General features: G+C 45.1%; 3 protein-coding genes across 7 annotated transcripts in view; 2 read left to right on the forward strand and 1 right to left on the reverse strand.

The window, feature by feature from the left end:
- The window catches only part of LOC146205927 (uncharacterized), a 44,403-nt gene extending 40,261 nt beyond the window's left edge, over positions 1–4,142 (forward strand). The window contains exons 13-18 of the mRNA XM_084608241.1: positions 1,949–2,091; positions 2,153–2,269; positions 2,819–3,002; positions 3,256–3,447; positions 3,541–3,758; positions 3,822–4,142. Coding sequence (XP_084464367.1) covers positions 1,949–2,091; positions 2,153–2,269; positions 2,819–3,002; positions 3,256–3,447; positions 3,541–3,758; positions 3,822–4,039 — 1,072 coding nt within the window. The 3' untranslated portion in view covers positions 4,040–4,142. The remainder of the gene's footprint in view (positions 1–1,948; positions 2,092–2,152; positions 2,270–2,818; positions 3,003–3,255; positions 3,448–3,540; positions 3,759–3,821) is intronic.
- A 34-nt stretch (positions 4,143–4,176) lies between these two features.
- LOC146205928 (trafficking protein particle complex subunit 2-like protein) lies at positions 4,177–19,629 on the reverse strand. Its single transcript, XM_084590591.1, has 4 exons — positions 19,362–19,629; positions 4,515–4,775; positions 4,345–4,424; positions 4,177–4,275 (listed from the first exon to the last, which is right to left on the reverse strand). Exons 1-4 carry the CDS (start codon positions 19,392–19,394, stop codon positions 4,233–4,235), a joined length of 417 nt encoding a protein of 138 aa, XP_084446717.1. The 5' UTR covers positions 19,395–19,629; the 3' UTR covers positions 4,177–4,232.
- A 139-nt stretch (positions 19,630–19,768) lies between these two features.
- LOC146205929 (uncharacterized) overlaps positions 19,769–21,270 on the forward strand; it is a 30,635-nt gene continuing 29,133 nt past the window's right edge. For all 5 annotated transcript variants that reach the window (XR_014704295.1, XM_084590587.1, XM_084590586.1 and 2 more), the window contains exons 1-2: positions 19,769–19,986; positions 20,061–20,288. Coding sequence is in view for 4 of the 5 variants with exons in the window: in XM_084590587.1 (XP_084446713.1) it covers positions 19,893–19,986; positions 20,061–20,288 (322 nt within the window). In the remaining variant the exon portion in view is untranslated. The remainder of the gene's footprint in view (positions 19,987–20,060; positions 20,289–21,270) is intronic.

Below are 21,270 nucleotides of genomic sequence, written 5' to 3' on the forward strand. Positions count from 1 at the left end.
CAAAATAAATATTATTCTTCAATCTTATTATAATGTTATTAACAATGTTTTAAGTTGTAAAAACAAACATTAGTTTAATGTTGCAAACAAATACTGCCTTAACATAATTTTTACATTTTAATATAATTTTTTAATCATAACTACAAAGCACTGCAAATATATTCCAAGTATTGTGTGTTAAAGTAACAGTTGTTTGTAACTAGATATCTGAGATGATGCCTGCCATGGAGCACAAACACATCCCCATTATTTTGTTGGAAAGCTTTCCTGATTACCCATTCACCTATATTGCTCATAGGACACCCCTCAGTGATGGATATAAAAACTTGAGTATATGCTATTTGTTCAAAGGTAAGTGTAGGAGTATCATTTCGTGCTGCTTTGCAACGCACAAGTGCAGCCATCATTGTTAGCCTTTGCAAAGCTGTCAAGTTGTGAACCGTCATCAGTGATGGGCCGACGTGCTAATGCAAGACTGCGTTACAATTTTCAAGCATGTTACATATATGTTGCATATGATATATTTGTTTAAATGATATAGAACAGTTATTCTAATGTTTATTTGTGACATTATGAAAGTATTAGAAAAAAAAGAGGACATTACAAACTTTGAAATAATGTTTGACTAAAGCAAAAATTTAACACTGCTGCAATGGGTCTGTGCTACCTGAGCTGTGTTTACAAAGGGGGTGCACGAGGACACAGGAGCCGGCTGGGGGTGAAAGGTAGGCTTAACATCCATGGGAATACATGTAGACTTATACTTTCAAAGTTGTTTACTGTTTTTACAGTGTGCCCAGGATGTCATACCTTCATGAAGAGTAATCATGGCCATCCTAAAACAGTTTATACAGATTAGGTGCTTATAGCATATTAGAATATTTGAGCAAACTTGCAGCATTCAGAATGGTCAGCCGCTTCAACTAGTGCTTTATGAAACCAAATATATATATATATATATATATATGTATTTCAGATGTTTTGCATTTCTATAGTTTATGCTTCCAACTCCTATAGGTTTTAGCTTTAAAGATATTCCGCCTTTGAACGACACTTTACATTTTTAAAATCTGTCCTAGGATGTTTGCGGCTGCTCTTCACCAAGTAACGATGCCATAGGCGCAGTGTGAAATCAGAATCAGAACACTGTTCCAAAAACTAGTTGCCAAGTACTTCTACTGGTGTTAAGCCTATTTTTCACAATGTTATATCAGCTAGGCGACAGCAGTGCCACACATCTTGCTTATGCAATCAACATGCTTATGTACATCGGCTACGAATTCTTTGCGCACTCGTCACAAACCCCTAAAGATTTAAATAACCCCACACATTAACTGGGTCATTTCGGTGGCAGCCGGGTAGCGTAAAACAGTTTGGTTCAGCAACCGATTAAAGCAGCAGTCATGTTCATTAGAAACTACTAGAAATTGATATTGTTATGAGAATACTAGGTATTGATGCCCAAAACTGGGCCTCTCGACGCGGCTTTTACAACTTGAATGTAGATTTTTGCTTATCCTATATTGAACTCTGCTAATTTTTTTTTGTAAACCAACGCCCACTGATTAGGCACTCTGCTACTGAGGTGGAGCACTCAAACACGTCCGCAGAGGCCACGTATCGAAGGAGGCAAAACACAAAAGCTGGCTGTGTGCCCTACGATGTCAGTGCACATTTAATTCCCAGGGGTTTAAATTATTCTGGAGCCCTCCACTAACAGCACCCCTCATACCCTGAGTCACTTCGGGATAAATTCTATATACCACATACAGTCCCATCTTTCAAATCAACAAGTTTTCGAGTCCTTTATTTCGAGGTGTCAGCACTTCCTTGTAAGGATTGCCTGGACCTTGTCAAGCCATTTGGCAACAACTGCTGACCCATCAGAATTCATGGTAACTAAAATTCAATAACCACAGCTTCCTGTGCCATGGTGGTGGTAATGCAGGAGCGCACTGGGCCTGCGGATGGCACCCGAGTGGCACTCAGTGGAACTGCGCGAGCTTCAGCGGGCAAGGCAGCCATGCGACCCAATGTTACCAGTGATTCTGCTTGTGGGCGGACTGGACCCCAGAAACCCACTGGATTCGGGTAAAAGCCATTCAGGTATAGGGCGTCAACAGTGATGACAGATGGCTTTCTTTCACCTCAGGTTCTGCTGTCCTCAAATACCACCCATTTAAGGATCGGTGGATGCTGGTTGGTGTCATGCCACAGCCCCGAAACTACCATGCGACTGTGTGCATTGACAACAAGCTGTTTATCACGGGTATGTTCACACTTGAAAAAACATCGCTACATGGCTGTAAGCAGATAGGCGGTTTGGCCCACTCTACTAGACCCAGAAGTGGACAGTGCTGCATGAATCACAGGTGTTTTGTTCCACTCCTAAAAGGGAGGGCGCTGGAATACTAGCATGAAGAGGAATAACAGCTTTTGCAAAGTATGGCCATTGAAACGTTTAAACAAGACTCAGATCCCTGCTGTGACCAGGTTGCAAAAACCTCATTACTCTGCACAGCTCAAATACTTTTGCAATGAGAGTTGCAGCCCTTTTTAGCAAAATAAATAGATGCAGCAATGGAGACTATTGCAGTCAAGCTAATGCCATGTATGTTTTGCAGGAATGTATTATGGCATTTCATGGAGCAGTCTATTAATACTGGCACTGCTTGCAAGTTGCACATGTTAGAAATGGGACTTTTATCACTGCTCAGAAAACTAACGAAACCCTCCCAGGCAGTTTCTTCCACCTTCAGTTACAAACAACAGCTTTTCACACTGTGCTTCAACTGAAATTCAACTTTTATTTTGGCAGGTGGCTACTCAACACTCATCAGGAAGAACGGTGAAATGGTTGCAACAAAAACAACCTTTACTATAAATGTGAAAACGGGCACATGGGAAAGACAACCAGATATGTTAGCTCAAAGGGCATGCCATGCATCAGTTGCTACAGATGGCAAAGTCCTTGTTTTTGGCGGAAGAGGACATCATGGACGGTCAGGAAAGAGCTTCTTTTCTTCTAGACTGCCTTAGAGTACTTTTAGACACAGTCCTGAATTATATGCAGTAGTTAGCTGCAGTAACCTGTATTATTAATTCTTGCATTCATTGCTGCTATCACAAATGCTAAAGCAGTGAACACTAGATTCTTCATCCCTAGAACCCTACACAATGCATTAAAAACTCAGAAAAAAAATACATATTTTTGCACCCCGGTTACTAAAATGTGACTAATTTTTTATTCCACAGGTTGCTTGATTCTGCAGAGGAGTTCAATGTAGATGACAACAAGTGGCGGCAGTTAAGCCCGATGCCCGAGCCTAGAATGGGCATGGCCACCGTCGTTAAGGAGGGATACATATGGCTGATGGGAGGAATGTCCGAGAGATCTGGCAGTCCTGTTGTTTCTGATGTGCTCCTGTACTCCCTGCAGCATGACAGGCAATTTTCTTTTCTTTCTACAGCTTTATTATAGGAAATTAGTTTTTGTCCAAGCATAGTAATTATTAAGTTTTTTTTTTTTCTCCGTCGTAGATGGATCCTAGGTGAACCTCTCAGACTACCTCGAGCTTTTGCTTCTGCAGCACTTATCAATGGATGTATCTGGCTCTGTGGAGGCTGCAGGATTGCAAATCTTGGAGATAAGCACCCAGTCAGTATGAACTCCATTGATGTCTGCTCCAAGTATTCAGAATGGAGAAAAGCCTGCAAGCTTACAGTGGCAAGGCACAGTGCTTCTGCAGCAGCCATAGGTGAGAAAGCAGCAGAATAAGAGTGAGGAGTAAATGGTCTCTGTTTTTGCTTCTTTTTTGCAGGCTCATGCATTTACATACTAGGCGGTATCAACAGCGATGAGTGGGGTGTGCTTTCTAAAAACACACTGCTCGTCACTGATAAGAATGTCATTTTATCACCAAGCAAGATGCCTGAACCAATTGCTGGGCACTGTGCTATCACTGTGTTGCCATCTACTAGCCGGCACGTGGGTTCCAGCTTCAAGTGGAGTGATGCTATTTTTGAGAGGCTGACTTAGCACCTGTCCTCAGTGTGGTTTCCTTTCCCACTTTTGTAGCAATACTGTTTCTTTTTTGTTTGTTTGTTTTAAGTCCACAGTCTGTGGCTTAAACAAGACACAGTACAGCTTGTAGAACAAAATAAATCAACTGTAAATGCAACATGACATTTGTATTGTCTTTATTTGCCATGGCAGTGAACCTCTTGGCCAATTATTCTCCTGTCATTATCCCATTGACAGTGATATCAAATGACCTGAAATGCATGTTAGAGCATTAAGAAAGATCAACTCATACAAAATTTCAGTTTAGCTTAACAACTCACTTTGATATAATCTGGTCACCAGGAACATAGAAGGGATTGCAAACAACATCACAGTATGAAGCATGAAGTTTGTGAAACATCTGCAACGGTTTCATGTCAATCAGAAATGGCAAGGACTTCAAATACACAGGGGGAAAAATATGGCAGTGCAAAACCAGCATCATGCTTACCTGCCGGATCTCATTGTCGCGAAGAGCTGTACGTGATGTTTCCACGATTACAATGAACTTTGTTTTAGTGTTTGTCACATAACCATACACTTTGTAGTCTTCCGTAGGGTACAGCAGACCCAAATACAGCTCCCGAACATCTCCAGAGCTCTTGTTCCCAGGAGATATCTTTTCCTCAACAACATCCAGAGAAGTGTGTATGGTATACAAGAATTTGAGCTCATTGCATGGTGCCACAGTCTTTACAAACAGTGGAGAGTTCTGAAACAAAAAAGTCAACCCAACTTAAACCTTATCACTTCATAGAAGAAATGTTGTTGCTGTTGTGTTGTGTTGGGTTTTTTGGCGCATAAGCAACTAAAGCTATCATGTGCCAAGAGCAAGGTTAATTTGTTTTGTGAAAAAAGAGGGAAAACGGGTGTGGTTAAACTAGTTTGTTTAGAAAGTCTCCTTTTAGGAAGCGGGTTGCGCTGGTTTTTATGACGCATAAGCTGCTAACGCAATGATGTGGAAAGCATGAGGTTTTAATTTGTTTACTGATGCACACTTGATTTATTCTACAGTTCGTGTAAAACATTTGCTTCCCTTAGAAAACTGAAAACACACGACAAATCTACAATTCCATCTTCGCCTAAAATCAGTTTTGGGTGAAAAGGAATGTGTTGTTTGTAAAATGGGGTAAAATATTTTTTCTGTGTTTCGAGACCTGTGCATGAGAATAAAACATGGTTAATAGTTAGTTGTTCTCCATATTGTCACGGCACTGACGACGAGGAAGAATTGTGCTGGTCTGGGAGAAGAAGAGAAAGCGCTGGTGCCTGGCGGCTAGTAGGCTTCACCTTATCCCACTGCCATATTCACTGTAAATAAACACCCCTTTTCTATTTCACCGTAACAACTTGGTGGAAGGTGCTCCGTTCAATCCCTAAGTACGCCACAGCAAGACCAACTTGAGTTTCGGCGTAGTCGCTGCCTTGCTGGACTGCCACTGCTTCCAACAATCATGGACCACACCGAACCTAACCGTGCCAGCCGCGACGCTGCAAGTCAGGCTGGTGAAAGGCCTGCCCCCTCCAGCTCTGTTCCCTGCCAGCCTTACCGGGAACCACGACCGTTTGCAGGAGAGGAAGGTGAGGACGTTGAGAAGTGGCTACTTCATTATGAACGAGTTAGTCGGTACAACCGGTGGGACCCTATCACCATGCTCACAAACGTCGTTTTGTTTCTAACTCACATGGCTATGACCTGGTTCGAGAATAACGAGGACAATTTGACAACTTGGGAACGGTTTGCCACCGAGATCAAACAGCGTTTTGGTGACTCTGTATCGAGCAAAAAGCGGGCTGAGCAGACCCTTGCTCAAAGAGCTCAATTGCCGGATGAAACTTGTACCACTTATACAGAAGAGATCCTCAGATTGTGCAAATGTGTGAATTCCAACATGCCCGAAGAAGACAGAGTTGGCCACATTTTGAAGGGCATCGCGGCTGACATGTACAACTTTTTAATTGCCAAAGACACCCTTGAAACCGTCTCCGATGTTATTAAACACATCCGTGCTTTTCAAGCTCTCAAAACCCGTCATATTGCGCCAAAATTTGGGCGGCTGGCCAACGTGCCTACCGTGGCCAGCCTTGATGACCATGCCCAACTAGATCTTCCGTCGATGATCCGGCAAATCGAGCGGGAAGACCTGCTGCGGCTCAATCCACTTTCCCTGCACGAATCTGCTGAGGTCTCTGTCCAAAGGGTATCAAGACGGCCAGCTTCACCACCACAAGCGATTACAGTGCAGCCTTTCACACAAGCTCCTGAAGTTGCAGCTTCTATTGACTATCCTCCTATACATTTCGCCAACCGGAATGCGCCGATGCCTGACGCCCGAGGTATGGCATCGCCTCAAGTGCACATAGATCTTCCATTCGATCTACCAGGATTCCTAAGCAGTATGAGCATTCAGCCAGACCTACGACGCGCCCAGCTGTTCCTTGCTCTCATTCCCAACAGCCTTTTCTACCTTCCCCGCCAATATGCTACCGCTGCGGTGTCGAAGGTCACATCGCCAGGTACTGCTGCAGTAGGTTCCCACCTCGCTATAACCGTCTGATGCCTCCAACAGTACCTAACAATCGGCAATATAGTCCCGTTTTTCAGCAATCCAATACCGTATTTACTCGCATAATGATCGCACTCGCGTAATGATCGCACCCCTGAATTTTGAGGTCAAAATTCCATTTTTTAAATTCCCCGCGTAATGATCGCACCCTGAACATGGAGCCGCCTGGTGGTTGATCTGCAGTCATCCCGCAGCGAATGCATTCCGACGAGTTCCCAACCTAGTCTAGTAACGTTGGAGTTCCCATGATTCCATGCTTTGCGGCATTCGCCATTTTGCAATTCGGCAGCGTCGTAGCGTGCTTTGTGTTTTTGTGCGAGTTTACGCCATTTCACCATGGGGCGGTATGCCAGTTACACCGCCGCGTTCAAGCTCAAGGCTGTCGACTATGCACTCGAGCATGGCAACCGCGCTGCTGGTAGGCATTTCGGCGTGGACGAAATGAGGATACGCTATTGGAAGAAGCAGCGCGAGAAGCTGATGGCTACGAACAAGACACGGCGGGCTTTCCGTGGACCCAAAACGGGCAAGTTCCCTCGTGTTGAGGAGGCGGTCCTAGAATACGTGAGAGACCTGCGCAAGGATGGTTGTGCAGTGTCATTAGAAATGATACAGACGCAGGCGCGCACAACTGCCAGGAAGCTGGGAATCGCCGCAAAGGATTTCCGCGCTAGCTCCGGTTGGACGACTCGCTTTATGCGACGGAATGGACTTTCCCTGAGGCGGCGGACGTCGTTGTGCCAGCGGCTCCCAGCCGCGTATGAAAGCAAAGTGATAGACTTCCATCACTTCGTCACTAGGCTTCGCGAAAAATGCGGTTACCTCATGTCGCAAATTGGAAACGCCGATCAAACTCCACTGACGTTCGACATGCCCCGGAATACAACTGTGAACGAGAAGGGTGCTCGGAACGTCCTCGTGAAGACGTCTGGTGCAGAAAAACAGCGATGCACAGTCATGCTTGCTGTGACGGCCGACGGGCGGAAGCTGCCACCATACGTGATCTTCAAACGGAAGACTATTCCGAAGGGAAACTTTCCCCGTGGCATCCATATACATGCACAGATGAAAGGGTGGATGACTGCAGACCTGATGGTCGACTGGATCAAGACTGTTTGAGGAAGAAGACCAGGAGCATTTCTGCTTCCCTCGCTTCTGGTTTTGGACAGTTTTAGGGGTCACCTTGTGGACAGCGTGCGTGGCAAGCTGAAAGAGCTGCGCACGGACATTGCAGTCATTCCAGGCGGCCTGACTTCGCTGCTGCAGCCTCTCGACGTGTCTTTGAACAAACCGTTCAAGGACAACATTCGACGACTTTATGCTGAGTGGATGGCGATGGGCCAGCATGATTTGACGCCGAGCGGAAAGATTAGAAGGCCATCCGTGGAGATGCTGTGCTCGTGGATCACAGAAGCGTGGAGCAGTATCCCCGACGAGGTAGTGGCTAAGAGTTTTAAGAAGACAGGCATATCTAACGCTTTGGATGGAACGGAAGATGACTTCCTGTGGGATTGTGAAGATGCTCCCAGCGACGACACTGCCGTTTCCGATGAGTCGTGCAGCAATGAAAGCGAGGATGGAGAGGATTCAGACTTTGATTAGAGTACTGACGAAAAAAAATAAATGGGCATTGTGCACTCCATGTGATGCTTAATGTGCGTGTTTATTGCGAAGGTAAGCCTTACTCAGCTTTTATTTTTGGTTGTAATCGAGATATATGTTCTAAGACGTCTGACCTGCAACTTGTTTGCGTTTTCGGTGCTCAAAAATTTTTTGTAGAAAATTTACCCCGCGTAATGATCGCACCCCGAAATTTGCGTCAGTATTTTAAAAAAAAAAGTGCGATCATTATGCGAGTAAATACGGTACTCAGCGTGGGTATTACCGCAACACCCATAACCAGAATCTCCGCGACCACTCCCCTGCATCTGATAGAAGTGTTACTCCTCCACCCGCCTTCCGTGCGCATCGTTCTCCATCACCGCGGCGGCGCAGCATGTCGCCTCAGCAGGAGAACTAACCAGCGCGACCAAAGGGGTGAGGTCGCTGGAAATGTGCTGTGTGCCAACATCCCTCCAACTATAATGCTCAAAAACAAAATTCGTGTGTTTATTGATGGTGTGTATACATTAGCTTTGATGGATACGGGTGCGACTGTGCCTGTGATGAGTAATCAGTTTAGGCGCTTGTTGGGACGCAAAGTGATGTTTGAATATGACCGTGGTTCAACGTTTTGTGGTGTGAGTGGAGAGGAGTTGCGGCCACTGGGTGTGTGTAGTGCGCAAGTGACTGTGGGTGGTGCAATTTTTCAAGCCGAATTCGTAGTCTTACCCCACTCTACGCATGACATCATTTTAGGAATGGACTTCTTGAAGTTTTGTGGTGCTACCGTGGACTGCCGAAGTCAAGAGGTTCATTTTGACGGCTCGCATCTGCCGACTCTTTTTGAAAGTGGCCGTAATGAAGACACAGTTTTTAGTATTACCGAAGACACAGTAGTTCCACCTTTGTCTGCCATGTTCGTCCCCGTGTCCGCTCCACTTCTTGACCACGTTTCATTTCAGGCCGTGGTGCACCCAGTTCACTCAGCATGCCTGAAGAAAAATGTTATTATCCCTCACTGTATGATCTCCGTGCATCACGGTAGTGCCTCGTTATGGACAATCAATCCATCGTCCGAGCCCGCAGTTTTACCAACGGGACTGAAGCTTGCCTCCTGTGGACCCGATATGCCCCACGTCGTTGCTTTGGTCACAGATGCTACGAGTGCCACCGTACCTCTGCCTGCTGATGAAACTTCGATCTTCTGTATGATCAGCGCCGATCTCAGCTCACCTCAACGCCGTACTCTTGTGGATATTCTTCTACCCTTTTCGCCTATGTTTGACTTTTCTCAAACAGATGGACCGACCTCTCGCCCTGCACATTGGACCCATCATACCATCGACACTGGTTCGGCTCGTTCCATTCGTCAAAAGCCATATTGCGTGTCCCCATCTGAGCGCAAAGTCATTCATGAGCAAGTGGAGGACATGCTACGGAAGAAGGTGATACAGGAGTCATCTAGCCCCTAGTCTGCCCCTGTTATTCTTGTACGCAAGAAAGACGGTTCGTGGCGATTCTGCGTCGATTATCGGCGTCTAAATTCTGTTACGAAAAAGGATGTCTATCCTCTTCCTCGCATAGACGATGCCCTCGACTGGCTCTCTGGTGCGTCCTATTTTTCTTGTCTTGATCTCAGATCTGGCTACTGGCAAATTCCAATGGACCCTGCTGATAAGAAAAAAACAGCCTTCGTAACGCCAGATGGCCTTTATGAGTTTAATGTTATGCCATTCGGGCTGTGTAATGCGCCAGCCACATTTGAACGCTTTATGGACACAGTTTTGCGCGGCTTAAAATGGGACATTTGTCTTTGCTATCTGGACGATGTCGTCATATTTGGGAAATCCTTCCAAGAACACAATGACCGTCTAGTACGAGTCTTGAATTGTCTGCACAATGCCGCCCTAATCATAAACTCGAAAAAGTGCCGCTTTGGAGAGCGCCAAGCGCTGGTGCTAGGACACCTTGTCAATGGTGATGGTGTAATGCCGGATCCCCAGAAAACTGCTGCTGTTGAGTCTTTTAAACCCCCACAGACAGTGAAGGAGTTGCGCAGTTTTCTAGGGTTGTGTTCTTATTTTAGACGCTTTATACATCACTTTGCTGACGTCGCTTACCCATTGACGTGCCTTCTCAACAAAAACTCCACTTTTGACTGGACACCAGACTGCGACGCATCGTCAACTGAAGTTTCTTTTAATATCGAAACCCATCCTGCGTCACTTCGATCCTGCTGCAGTGACAGACGTTCACACGGACGCTAGTGGAATCGGTCTCGGGGCAGTCCTTGTCCAACGGCACGATGAACAAGAGCATGTTATCGCGTATGCAAGTCGTACCCTGAGCAAGCCGGAGCGAAACTACACAGTCACCGAACAGGAATGCCTGGCTGTAGTTTTCGCTGTGCAGCGTTTCCGTTCATATTTGTATGGACGGTCGTTTACTATCATAACTGACCATCATTCACTCTGTTGGCTGCGGAACCTTCGAGACCCATGTGGTCGCCTCGCACGCTAGGCCCTCTGGTTACAGGAATATGACTTTGCCGTGGTGTACAAAAGCGGGAGGCGTCATGCAGATGCAGATTGTCTTTCTAGGATGCCAATGGCCATGACTGGACCTGACAGCGACGATTTCGACAGTTATATATCGACCCTCGAGCCAGCGTTCCACGACACGAATGTTTTCAAAACGGAACAGCAAAATGATACCAGTCTGCAGCCTCTCTTTGCCGCCGCCCAAGCCAGCGTACCTACAAGCCGTTTTTGTGAGCCTGATGGCCTCCTATGAAAAAAGTTATTCGCCTGTCGGCCAGCGATACCTACTCGTAGTTCCCAAGACGCTGTGCACGAACGTATTGTGTGTTAGGCATGATGATCCAACTTCTGGGCATTTAGGATCGGTTCGAACACTCCACCGTGCTCAAGAAAGATTTTACTGGCCCAGAATGCACTCGACGATTGAACAATACATTGCCAGTTGCAAGCAATGTCAACGCCACAAACGTCCAACTGCAACTCCATCTGGCATGCTGCACCATGTGAAGACCCCGACAGCTCCGTTTGATCAAGTAGGCATTGACCTCGTAGGTCCGTTTCCGAAGTCCGTGGATGGAAATCACTGGATAGTAATCTGCGTGGACCATCTCACACGTTACTGTGAAACCGCTGCTCTTACATCTGCTACGCCACATCAGGTGTCGCTTTTCTTGCTGCTCTCAGTCATCTTACGACACGGGCCACCACGAATTGTCATCACTGATCGGGGCCGACAATTCACTGCTGATGTTGTTGAAGAGCTCATGCGTTTATGCGCCGTAACTTTCCGACACTCGACGCCATACCATACCCAGACTGGCTTGACTGAGCGCATCAACAGAACGCTTATCAACATGCTAGCCATGTATGTGGACGCAGGGCATAAGAACTGGGACACCATACTATCCTTCATCACGTATGCATTTAATACCGCCACGCATGAGACGACTGGGTACAGTCCATTTTTCCTGCTCTATGCCAGACCGCCACGCTACTCCCTGGATACTATCCTGCCCTTCACAATCCGTGAAGACCCCTGCCTGGCTGAGACCCTCTGTCTCGCCGAAGAAGCTCAGAGAATCGCCCGATTACGGTCTGGTGCTTCACAAGAACGTTCTAAAGTGCAATACGATGCCAGTTACCGGCGGGTCACATACTCTGTAGGTGATTTAGTCTGGCTGTGGCGTCCAATTCGGCGCCGTGGCCTACATCAAAAACTCTTGACCCACTATGACGGCCCATGTGTGGTTGTTAAATGCATCAGCGATTTACCTTATGCAATAGCCCGCCTGACAGCATTGGGTCGTAGGTCTGCCAAAACCGAACTATGTCATGTTGCCCGCTTGAAGCCGCGTCAGCCTCGCATGACTCACGAACACGCCCAGAGGGCTTAGGCTGAGTAGGGGGAAATGTCACGCCACTGACGACGAGGAAGAATTGTGCTGGTCTGGGAGAAGAAGAAGAGAAAGCGTTGGTGCCTGGGGGCTAGTAGGCTTCACCTTATCCCACTGTCATATCACTGTAAATAAACACCCCTTTTCTATTTCACCGTAACAATATTCTTCGCATTTAGGTTTATCTTTTTTTGTTAGCAGAAAATTATGTGTCAGGTGTGTGTGCCCAATGCGGAGGCGGCATAGTATTACTTCTATGAAACGTTCCTTATACCGGCACGACCTCCATTCTCCCAAAATGGGCTTTACTAAGTGTAGTTTATCTACTTTACTATTCCACGAAGACTGCCATTTTTCTTTTTGTTTGCGATGTATAAGTTTCATACAGTTTTTGTAGGGTATGTTTATACTTTCATTTGCTTCTCACGGGCTTTCGCAGCACATATGTCTGCTCTCTCGTTTCCTTTAATGCCCACGTGACTCGGGATCCAGCAGAATTTTATGTTATATCCTCGAGCAATGGCTGTTGCTATATTGTGTATTATGTCTCCGAGTAACGGAGCGGCTGCATTTCTTAGATTTAGAGCTCTGAGGACGGCTAGGGAGTCTGTGTAAATAATGCTGTTTGTAACATTCTCTTTTACTATTTTCTCTACGGCAACAGAAATGGCGTGGGATTGTTGTGGCCAGAAATGTTGTGGCCAGACTTTGGCTTGCCAGAGAACCAATTTAACACGATACTATATCTCTCTCTTGTGCCCTATGCTTATGTCCATATGCTCGTGTGCTTTAATGCTGCATTACCTTAGGCCTAAGTCTTGCACTACGCAGTAATTAAACTGCTTAAAGGGGTGGAGACACAAACGTTTTAATCACATAACTTTGCTTTGAAAGTGTGCATGTAATACTACCAAGCATGAATCACTGCGCAAAATTTGGCAACACTCAATAATTTGCAACTGAAGTCATTTTATTATGTAGTTTGTTTCAGTTTCAAGTTGCTGAGCAGATGGTTTAAGTTTATGGGGTTTAACGTCCCAAAGCGACTCAGGCTATGAGAGATGCCATAGTGGAGGACTCCAGAAATTTCGGCCACCTTCTAGGGTTCTTTAGCGTGCACTGACATTGCACAGCACACGGGCGCCTTGATTTTCGCCTCCATCGAAAAGCGGCTTCCGCAGCCAGGATTCGAGCTCTCATCCTTGGACACAGTAGTCGAGCGGCTATTATGTAGCCATTTTCGTCTGCCTCACATGACCTTATACTAATTTCTGATGTCAAAACCATCTTTTGGCAACCTGAAGCTAAAACTGAGTAACAGAAGAAATCCAATTATAAATTATTTGCCGAGCATAGGCGAAGCAGGTGAACTTCATACAGTGATTCATGTTTAATGTCTCACGCATAATTCCAAAGCAGAAATACAAGAAAAATTTGATGCCTCTTCCCCTTCAATAAAACTCATGCCCATTCAAGCATCAGTGACTTTTGAAATGAGCACTAGCTGTTACCCCTGCTCTCTATTGTACTGGAACTCAAAAATGCACTAATTAGAGCTCTTCCTCCTTCAAAACACAGGCTGGACTCTAAAATCCAGAGGTTTTCTCTTTTTTCTGCTTCCAACCTAAACTTCTTGGTAGTGTATTACTACAACATAAAAATGGGGCTAAAATGTTGAAAATTATTACAATTTATGCATGAATACTAGGTATTGATGCCTGAAACAGGGCATCATTTCATTAAATAAATTATTACAATTTATGCAAACAGCAGAAGAGCAACAGGCAAGGGGAAGGAAAAAGAAAAATTGCGATGTTCTTGCTTTACATTTTCTTGCACTACAGAGGCACGACTGACGCTCTCTGTAGAATACTAAACAGAAATGTGAAGAACATGCCCAACCAAAAGCTGCGGAGGGGTGTCACACTGCAAAAGACACAACTTTAAGTACTTTACTCACTGCATTGATGCAAGCACATGAACTCCTTTTTTTTTTTTCCAAATGTAAGCCCCTCTAACTAGGTGGGACACCTGGATTCATGCAATGCTTTGATTCAGTATCTCGGATTTTAATGCGGCAGTGTTATCGGACTCAGTTCTGCAGAAAATCCGGCACTGGTGTTCTTGGCATGTGAAAAATCAGAAGCACACGTCTGGCAGGTTGTAGTTGGCAGGTGACATCGCCAAACACCGATTCGTCAGCGGATTGTACCGCATCACGAGAACGGGGGGGGGGGGGGGGGGGGGGGTGAGATAAGAGTCGAACATGGGCACTTGGAACCCAAGCGAGACACACTACCCCTAAGCTACACAGGCATGTTCGTACAACGCGGTTAAAGCAGGGCTTTACGTCGCGCGGTCTTGTACACAATGCGGTGGCTTACGACTGACTGTTTGCTAATAAGCGTGTGTGAGATATTAGAGATACAAATTAAGGGGTCAGTGATTAATAGAGTAGCAAAGTGCACGTATGCAAAAAATAATCTGCAAAGGGAACCAATAACACTGTCACATTGTGTCCTTAAAGACACAGCCTAAAGGACTATAGATACCTTTTTAGGCGCATATTCTCCTCTTTGAAATGGTGGGTTAGACATTAGAACACATGGATCACTGCACAGTATTCATCCATGACCGGTAAGAAATACTGTAGAACTGAACTTCTTCCATCAACTAAATGATTGCTATGACATGTAGTTGTCGTTTAGGCTTGTGAGGAATAATAAAAATGCAATATAATCGCTGAGATACAGTTTTAATTCCCAACAACACTTAATCATGCCTGTGTCTAGAGCTGGAATGACAACAAATGGTATTTTAGCAATTATGTTGCTGTTTTTCTTGTGCCTCACGTGACCTAAACATCAATTACACATCACAGACATTGTTCAGTTGATAAATCCGGAACCGAAACAGCAACAAGAAATTAAATTATAAACCATATGGTCATTATCATCATCATCATCCTGATTATACCCACTGCTGGGCGAAGGCCTCTCCCATATTTCTCCACTTAACCCGGTTCTGAGCTAGCTGCATCCACTTGACCCCTGCGAACTTCTTAATCTCATCCGCCCACCTAACTTTCTGCCGCCCCCTGCTACGCTTTCCTTCCCTTGGAATCCAATTTGTTACCCTCAGTGACCATCGGTTATCCTCTCTTCGCACATGTCCTGCCCATGTCCATTTCTTCTTCTTAATTTCCAATAGAATGTCGGTAACTTGAGTTATTTCTCTGACCCACTCTGCACGCTTTCTATCTCTTAATGTTACCCCTACCATTTTTCGTTCCATAGCCCTCTGGGTTGTCCTCAACTTAAGTAGAACTCTCTTGGTTAGCCTCCACGCTTCAGCCCCATAAGTGAGTACAGGCAAGATGCAACTGTTGTATACTTTCCTCTTGAGCGATACCGGTAAGCTGCTAGTCATAATCTGCGAGTGCTTGCCAAATGCGCTCCATCCCAATCTTATTCTTCTTGTTACTTCCTTTTCATGGTCCGGATCTGCGGTTACTACCTGTCCTAAGTAGACATATTCGCCTACTACTTCCAGTATTTCGCTACCTAATGTAAACTGCTGTTCCTTCCTGAGGCTGTTGAACATTACCTTAGTCTTCTGCATATTGATTTTCAAGCCTACCTTTCTACTTTTTCTGTCTAGGTCATCAATCATTATTTGCAGTTCATCCCCCGAGTTACTTAGCAAGGCAATGTCATCAGCAAATCGCAGATTCCTGAGGTATTCTCCGTCTACCCTTATCCCTAACTGCTCCCATTCTAAGTCTCTGAATACCTCCTCTAAGCAAGCTGTGAATAGTACTGGGGAGATTGTGTCTCCTTGCCTAACACCTTTCTTTATGGGAATTTTGTTACTTTCTTTATGCAGAACTATGGTTGCTGTGCAGCCACTATATATATCTTCCAGCACTTTCACGTACGGCTTGTCTACCCCCTGATTTCGTAATGCCTGCATCACCGCCGAGGTTTCAACTGAGTCAAATGCTTTTTCGTAATCAATGAATGCTATGTATAAGGGCTGATTATATTCCGAGCATTTTTCTATCACCTGATTGATGGTATGGATATGATCGATAGTAGAGTACCGTTTCCGAAACCCTGCTTGATCCTTTGCTTGATTGCAGTCTAAGGTTGTCCTGATTCTATTAGCGATTACCTTAGTAAATACCTTATACGTAACAGATAGTAAGCTGATTGGTCTGTAATATTTAAGGTCCTTAGAGTCCCCTTTCTTATGAATGAGGATAATGTTTGCATTCTTCCATGGTTCCGGTACCGTCAATGACACCAGGCACTGCATATACAGGGTGGCCAGTTCTTCTAGCACGATATCCCCCCCGTCCTTCAGCAAATCTGTAGTTATCTGATCCTCTCCAGCTGATTTCCCCCTTTTCATAGTTTCTAGTGCTTTCTTGACCTCGTCCTTCATCACTGGTGGAACGTCTGACTGTTTTTCCCTACCGCCAATCTCATTATGGTCCTGACTACTTTGGCTACTGTAGAGATCTGTATAGAACTCCTCGGCTACTTTGACTATCTTGTCCATATTAGTGATGAAGTTGCCCGCCTTGTCCCTTATCGCATACATCTGGTTTTTGCCTATGCCCAATTTCTTCTTTACCGCTTTAAGGCTTCCCCCGTTCTCTACAGCATGCTCAATTTTCTCCATGTTATACTTCCTTATATCGGCCACCTTGCGCTTGTTGATTAGCTTTGATATCTCGGCCAATTCGATCTGGTCTGTTGGATTGGAAGCTTTCATACTCTGGCGTTTCTTAATCAAATCTTTCGCCTCCTTAGACAGCTTACCGGTATCCTCTCTAACTATCCTACCGCCTACTTCTACCGCGCACTCAGTAATGATATCTCTGAAATTATTGTTCCTTGCCTCTAGGGTAATGTCGCCATCCTCAGTTAGAGCTGAATAACTATTCTGTAGCGAGATCCTGAACTCTTCTGCCCTCCCCCTCACCGCTAATTCGTTGATGGGTTTCTTTCTTACTAATCTGTTGCGTTCTTTCTTCAGATTTAGGCTAATTCGGGACCTCACCATCCTCTGGTCACTGCATCGCACTTTCCCGATTACCTCTACATCCTGCACAATGGCGGGGGTTGAACACATTATGAAGTCGATTTCATTTTTAGTCTCTCCGTTAGGACTTTTCCATGTCCATTTCCGGTTCTTCCGTTTGCTGAAGAAGGTATTCATGATTCGTAAGTTATTGCGCTCTGCAAACTCAACTAGTAACTCCCCCCTGCTATTCCTAGAACCAATGCCATAGTCACCTACTGCCTTGTCTCCTGCCTGTTTTTTCCCTACCTTGGCATTGAAGTCACCCATTAGTACAGTATACTGCGTCTCTACTTTTCGGATTGCCGATTCTACATCTTCATAGAAGCTTTCAACTGCCTGGTCATCATAACTACATGTAGGTGCATAGGCCTGTACAACCTTCAGTTTATACCGCTTATTAAGCCTAATTACGATGCCTGCAACCCTCTCATTAATACTATAAAATTCATCGATATTACCCGCTATATACTTATTGACAAGGAAACCTACTCCTAGTTGTCGCCTCTCTGGTAAACCTCGATAACACAGTACATGCCCATCCTTCAGTACAGTATATGCCTCATTCGGCCTCCTAACCTCACTAAGCCCTATGACATCCCATTTCATGCCCTCTAGTTCCTCTAACAGCACTGCTAAACTAGCTTCACTAGCTAGGGTTCTAACGTTAAACGTTGCCAGGGTCAGTTTCCAATGGCGGCCTGTCCAGCGGAGCCAGGCTTTCTTAGCACCCCCTGCTGCGTCACAGGTCTGACCGCCACCGTGGTCAGTTGTTCCGCAGCCGCCGCTGGTGACTGAGGGCCGGGGTTTTATGGAGCTTATAGTTGTCGGTAAACATACCATGGTCTGATCCATGTATAGTGTATACTTATGTCTAACATAGGACACTAAAAGAAAAAAAACATGAAAGCAAAAATATAGGCCTGTATAGTCATTGAATTGAACACCAATTTTTTTTTTTTCTTCCCATCTGAAATAAGGCCACCAAAAATTAAGGCATGGTTAAATTTTCACTACTACACCATGTGAATATGATTTGCTTATCCTTCCTCAGTTCAAAGCAGTTTTTAAATACAGCAAAAAAATAACCTCAGGTTTTCCAAAATTTTTTTTCATGACTTTGAAGAAAAGCAGGAATCGGCACCGTTGCAATGGCCACTCTAGTGGGAATCATTGTGTTACGGTAACTGTGTCCTTGAACAGCACGAGCAATGAATGCAACAAAAGACAGACATGTGGGGCATGCCATTCTTTGAATCCCCAACTAGACCTGTGGTAGCGTGGTCTCCTATGCATTTATGGTATAATTACGTCTGGGGTACCGCCGTAATTGTACCGTACTTATTATTCTGAAACGCTACTGAGCACTTCAAAACTGCAGCAATACATTTCAGTGCAATAATTCTAAGCAATAAGGATTTACTTTTCTAGCCTGCTATTATACGAATAGGCTTGAAGACCAGACTGACTATGAGCTGATTACAAGCAGTTTTGCAACCAGCTGGATAGCTAGCGCATCCAAGCAAGGCTTTGAGCACGAGCAAGCTGGGCATGCAAGTGTAGAGATGTAACGCGTGACGTTGAGCCGCAACGAACTGCTAATAGAAGTTTCGCCAGTAACAATCTACACGATCGTCTATTTTTCATCCTTGGCAGATAATGAGCAACAAACACAAATTAGCAGCACAAGACGTGCATCCATTCTTAGCACTGTTAAGCCCCTAGTACAACGGGTACATTCCTCCCGGCCTGGTGCTTCGCTTGTTCGGGGTAGAATGCTTGGGAAAGGGTATTTACCCTAACATGAATAGACAAAAAAGGATCACAGTCACACTGTGCAAGTTGACACTGTATTGAATTGAATGCAGATCGAGTCCAATGAGGATCGAAAGTGTTCGTGTGAAAGAGATATAAGCAACACTGCTAAATATATTCAGCTCTTTGCGCACTGATAGCTGCTAATTTTAACGAACGCAGAGCCAAGCAGTACAGCCAGTTGGAACAATCAAATTATGTAATCAGACAATTAGCAACGCAATCCCTTAAACACTGAAAAGTTAGAGAGATGACACACACATAGATGAAACGATTTGAAATGGGCATTTACCTCTTTGCCGATCACAGCGACGGCAACAGCCATTACACTTTCCGAGATAGTTTGCAGTATGGATTCCCAGAAATTAGTACTGCTCCGAACACACTACTTGTTTAGTCACTTACAGCGAGCAACGCAATCGTCGCTCACACTTATCAGCTGTTGCAATTTACAACCTCATTCAGGCCAAGCGCCGTAACAGCTGCAGCTGGCTGCAGCTTCGGGTCGGTCAGGGATTCACCCGATTCCATAACAATCTCCACACTAACTGCTAAAAAATTAAAACTGTCAAAAGAAATGGTGATCAAAAGCTACGAAGAAGCTAGGCATGTATAAAGTGCAACTCATTATACAAAGAAAGCGAAAGCAAACGCCTGTTAGTGGGGAAATGACGAGAAGCTGAGATCCAAATTGGTCCAATCCGAGCGTAGCCATGTGAGCGCGGCACATTCGTTTGTACGAGAATACTATAGCTTTACTACAAAGCGAGCTCCCCAGCCTACGCCGAGTTAAATAAAACGTTGTATTACCTTAGTGCAAACAATGGACAACCGCGGATCAAATGAAGAAGCCGCTTCGTTTTTGTCTTCGTGTTTGGAAAACGATTTGCAAGTAGTACGTAGTTCCTTGAGAGATGGTTAGTACTTTCTCTCAAAGTTGTGCTCCTTTTCCTCAATACTCAATTAATGTAATAACGCCTTGCCGTCCCAGGAGTTGACATTGACATCCAAGATGCAGAAGGTACAACGGGCTTGCAAATCGCAGCCACGAACGGATACAAAATGCTGGCCGAGTACCTTATTGCGCAAGGCGCTGATGTTAACCTGGCGAACAACTGCGGTTGGACGCCGCTCATGCACGCTGCACAACATGGCCAGGTATCTGTGGTTTCTCTTCTATTACACCATTGTGCAACTGTGAATGCAACTAGCTACTTCGGTGAGTAGGAATGTAGCGTATTACCCCCCTTCAAATCTATTTTTTTTTCCGTCCGCACTCCCTCCTTCCATATGCTCCTTCCTTTTTCATGTGTTATGATGATGAACTGTTGGCTTTGCGCGAAGTTTGCAGGACAGGCAATTGTTACAAAGTCGTCAGGAAGGCCATTCCAATCTGCGGAAGTTTGAGAGAAGAAAGCTGCATGCAAATGTGGTGATGGTGTGTGGATTTAAAACACACAAGCACGCACGCACGCACGCACGCACGCACGCACGCACGCACGCACGCACGCACGCACGCACACACACACACACACACACACACACACACACACACACACACACACACACACACACACACACACACACACACACACACACACACACACACACACACACACACACACACACACACACACACACACACACACACACACACCAATATGGGACTAGAATCACGAATCAGGTTGAATTTTTCTCCCGGTCAGAAATAGTTTGTCCAATGGGTATTGGCCAGCTCAACTTGTTTCTTCACTCCTGCACGGGAAGAGGCCCAGTTGGTTTCTTTACTTTAAATTGAGAAGACCATTTAGTTTTGGAACTCCCAATTGGGAAATTTATCTGCGATACTGATCGCGAAAGAAGAAACCGGTCCCAGAAATTAAAAAAAAAGGGGGGGGGGGGGGAAGGAACCAAGTGGGCATTCCATCCGAATTAAATTTGAATCAGTTGACCCCAATAGGTTAGCGGGCTGATAAATTCAACTGGGTAGTCTATTTGGTTTCCTGGTTCCAGTGAAACGTTCCAATGGGTTCTGCAATCCCCCTGGAAATAATGAACTGGTTTTTGATGTTTTAAATAGTTTCCAATTTGATTGTCGAATTTTACTATTTGGAACTAACTGCAGTTTCCAGTTGGAAACACCTCTTGGTTCTGCTATATGTCCAAAGGGAACATTCCCAATTGGAAAATCCAAGTGTAGA

This window comes from Amblyomma maculatum, chromosome 1, assembly GCF_055883805.1.
Source record: "Amblyomma maculatum isolate TAMU_Amacu chromosome 1, ASM5588380v1, whole genome shotgun sequence".
Classification (NCBI taxonomy): Eukaryota; Metazoa; Arthropoda; class Arachnida; order Ixodida; family Ixodidae; genus Amblyomma; species Amblyomma maculatum.